Source organism: Monodon monoceros, unplaced genomic scaffold, assembly GCF_005190385.1.
Source record: "Monodon monoceros isolate NGI ecotype Baffin Bay Population unplaced genomic scaffold, NGI_Narwhal_1 Super_Scaffold_21, whole genome shotgun sequence".
Lineage (NCBI taxonomy): Eukaryota > Metazoa > Chordata > Mammalia > Artiodactyla > Monodontidae > Monodon > Monodon monoceros.
This window is the reverse complement of record NW_021703778.1, coordinates 171,565,168-171,569,037: the sequence shown is the minus strand read 5'-3', so window position 1 is coordinate 171,569,037 and position 3,870 is coordinate 171,565,168. Positions and strand designations below refer to the sequence as shown.

General features: G+C 67.7%; 1 protein-coding gene across 1 annotated transcript; it reads left to right on the top strand.

Moving 5' to 3' along the window:
* The first annotated feature begins 30 nt into the window (after positions 1–30).
* ANKRD9 (ankyrin repeat domain 9) lies at positions 31–2,924 on the top strand. The gene is made up of 3 exons (XM_029238534.1): positions 31–224; positions 1,191–1,265; positions 1,839–2,924. Exon 3 carries the CDS (start codon positions 1,886–1,888, stop codon positions 2,828–2,830), a length of 945 nt encoding a protein of 314 aa, XP_029094367.1. The 5' UTR covers positions 31–224; positions 1,191–1,265; positions 1,839–1,885; the 3' UTR covers positions 2,831–2,924.
* The last annotated feature ends 946 nt before the right edge of the window (positions 2,925–3,870 follow it).

Sequence of the window (3,870 nt, the reverse complement as noted above, 5' to 3'; positions counted from 1 at the left end):
GCCGCCCGCCGCTCGCCCGCCAGCCGCCGGCGCCGGCACCGCCGCCCAGCGATCTGGCCGCGGAGGCTCAGAGCGCGGCTGCGGCGGGCGCGGGCGCCGGCGGCACCCTCCCGTCCGTCTGTCCTGGGAGCTTCGCCTGCGCGCCGACCCGCGGGGGGCCAGCAAGCTTTCCGGCCCGCAGCGGGGGCGGGGACGCCAGGCCAGCGGCCCCTCCGACCCCCACGGTGAGTCCCCCTTCCTCGGCCGGCTCGGCGTGTAGCCGCCGCCCCCCTCATCCCCCCCAGACACACGCGCACGCAGGTGCAGCCCTCGCTGCGCCGGCCACCGGCCCGCAGACACTCTGGCCTCGACCCGCGACCCGCGGCCACCCGGGGTCCGGCCGTGCCGCCAGTAGGGGACGGGGAGGAACTGGCGGGCGGCCCTGGGCGCGCGGCCTTGCCCTCGGTGGCCCAACCCCCCATTCACTGAGCCGCGACCGTGACTCGCTGCCCGGTGACGTGGGGCGGCTCAACTTTACGTAACCTGCCCCGCTCCCAGTGTCCACACAGGGTGCACCCGGGTCGCGGAGACCCAGGCGTGGTGCTCCAGTTACGGTGTCCCCAAAACGGTGCTGTGGCTCCAGCCCCCAACCCCTGTGCCCGTCTTTGTAACTTAGTTACACAGTGTGTGTGGACGCAGCTTATCCGCTGACCCAGGTCCCTTGTGACCAAGGGCTTACCCTTGAGAAAACGCAGTGGGGAGCTTGGGCCAGGGCCAGGGGTTGGAGGTCAGGGCTCAGGTTGGCGCAGGGGGCTCAGAGGGCAAGGTTAGAGCTCAAGCTGGGTTCCCTGTGGGTTGGGGGCCCCCCCACTTCTGGAATGAGCCCGATATAGGAGTTAGGAGATCTGGGTTCCAGGCCTGTCTCTACCATGACTTGCCAACTGACCTTGGACTAGTTAGTCCCTTACTGGAAAATGGGATGACAGTACCTGCTTCTTCTAGTCATTGGGAAGACTCAGGGAACTAGCAGACCTGGAGGGGATTTACAGACTGTGAAGAGTGTACACGCCAGTTTCTAGGTTGATTTCATCCTCTTGCCTCCTCCCAGGAGCTAGGGGCGGTGACATCCAGTAAACACCATGTTTGGGTGGAAGGCTACAGGCCCCCACTTCCTGCTATGGCTCACAGACTGCCTTCCCCCTTTCTTACAGATGAGGAAGCAGAGGCTCAGGCAACAGTAATACACCCACCTACACAGAGCTAGGTAATCGCGGTGCACTAGCCAGGTAGGTCTGAGTCTAGAGCTCTGACCCTGCCTGGCCTGGGGTAGGGACCTCGACCGCAGTCGGGGGTCAGACGACAGGGTCAAGGTTAGATGGGGCTGGGGATAGGGAGCTTGGGCTACAGAAAAGATTTGGCTCAGCTTGAGATGTGGAATGCAGCTTTCCTAGTCCCCTACCTGGCTTTTCCCTTGGAGTTGGATGCAGCTCTCACAGCTGGGAGCAGGAACTCTTCCAGTGGGTCCCTGGGCTGGACGGGGTGTGGGGTTTCTGTGTGGCCTTGACGGTAGCTGGGGCTGTGAGGGCAGGGACAGGGAAGGGCATCTTTAGCAGAGGTACCGGAGAACAAGACAGTTTTGGGGAGGGCGACCAGGCGCAGCTAGATCAAGGATGTGGGAGGTGGTTCAGGGCCTGGGAGAGAAGGGAAGCTGTGAGGAGTGACTGGGAGGGCCGGTCGGAGGCTGGGGGCAGGTACGAGAGAGGCCCGGACAGGTGGGGCTGTGTGAGGATTGGACGGGAGACCCCTCTCCACCCGGAACTTCAACCCTCAACCCTCACCGCGCTTCCCTCTGCCCGCAGGTGGTCGGCCCCAGGCCCATGCCGTGAGACCGGGAGGCGCCGCCAGCATGCCGTGGGACGCACGGCGGCCTGGGGGCGGCGCGAACGGCGGGCCCGAAGGCGCGGGCGCAGCGCGCTCGCGGGCGCAGAAGCAGTGCCGCAAGTCGTCGTTCGCTTTCTACCAGGCCGTTCGCGACCTGCTGCCCGTGTGGCTGCTGGAAGACATGCGCGCTAGCGAAGCCTTCCACTGGGACGAGCGCGGGCGCGCCGCCGCCTACTCGCCGTCGGAGGCGCTGCTCTACGCCCTCGTGCACGACCACCAGGCGTATGCGCACTACCTGCTGGCCACGTTTCCGCGGTGCGCACTCGCGCCGCCCAGCGCCGGCTTCCGCTGCTGCGCGGCGCCCGGGCCGCACGTGGCGCTGGCCGTGCGCTACAACCGTGTGGGCATCCTGCGCCGCATCCTGCGCACCGTGCGCGACTTCCCGGCCGAGGAGCGCGCGCGCCTGCTCGACCGGCGAGGCTGTAGCCGCGTGGAGGGCGGCGGCACGTCGCTGCACGTGGCCTGCGAGCTGGCGCGACCCGAGTGCCTCTTCCTGCTGCTCGGCCACGGCGCCTCGCCCGGCCTGCGCGACGGCGGCGGCCTCACGCCGCTCGAGCTGCTGCTGCGTCAGCTGGGCCGTGATGCTGGGACCGCACCCGCTGTCGGGGCGCCTGCGCCCGGGGAGCCGCGCCAGCGCCGCCTGCTGCTGCTTGACTTACTGGCGCTGTACACGCCCGCGGACGCAGCCGGCCCGGCCCGCCGCGAGCTGCTGGGCGACCGGCCGCGCTGGCAGCGGCTGCTGGGCGAGGACAAGTTCCAGTGGCTGGCGGGCCTGGCGCCACCCTCGCTCTTCGCGCGCGCCATGCAGGTGCTGGTCACCGCCATCTCGCCCGGCCGCTTCCCCGAGGCCCTGGACGAGCTGCCGCTGCCGCCCTTCCTACAGCCACTGGACCTCACGGGCAAGGGCTAGACCGCGGGGGCACCCCGGGTGCTGGATTTTTGCAGAATACTATTTTTCAGAGCGTTGTACCCGGCACTTTACATATATTGTTCTCTGGACAGCAGAATCTCTGCTTTGTCTGTAGCGTGCTTTGGGGGCTGGGCCAGGACGGGCAGGCGGACCCGGAGCTGCAGGTCTTCTGGATCCGGCCGCGCTCAGCTCCCCACCTCCCTGCGTGGAGCTGGGCTACGGGGTCAGGCGACGCCTGAGAGCCGGGCCTTGCCCTCAGCTCACTACCCAGACCCTGAGGAACGGCCTCCCATCTTGATTTAGAGCCTCTGGGAAGGTGTCCCGGAGGGAGAGACAGCTGAGCTGGGCAGGTGCAGGGGGGTGGACTGACGTGTCCAGGCAGGGGGACGGCGTGTGCAAAGGCCTGGAGGCCGAGGGAACCGCCCGTGGGCGCTGGGTGGAGATTCTCTGCCCTGTCAGCAGGTGGGGCCTCGACCACTCCCCTGTGGGGCTGGGCCTCAGGTCCCGAGCTGTGGAGGGCAGGACCCAGGCTGTGCCTCCTGTTTGCCCCCGTCCCGTCCTGGCCACCTGCCTCCTCCTCGGCTGTCACTGGGACCGCGCCCTCCCCAAAGAAGCCCAGGCCTGGACTTGTCGCAGTCGCCCCATTGGCTCTCCTCTGGCGAATGGCAGGTACCTAATCCTGGGGCTCCTGACGGGCGTGGCTGCGTCACCCCGTGGCGGGCCCTCCAGCCTCAGCCAGTAGACCTGGTTTCCGCAGGAAGGGTTTGAAGATGGAGACTGGTTGACCCTTCAGGACAGAGGGACCCTGGCTGAGAAGCTGGGTCCATGCCCCGAGGAGCCTTGGGATCAGGGATGGCCAGGCTGTCCTGCCCGGGAATTCTGCTGGGCCGTGAAATTCAACCCGCGCCGGCATGGGCTGGAGGGCCACGATGTTCTGCCAGGAGCAGAGGGCTAACGATCTGCCCGATGAACAGTGGCCGCCTGGCTGGGGGCACCCACTGCCCACCCTGCCCCCAGTGTCCCCGAGGGGGGCATGCCTG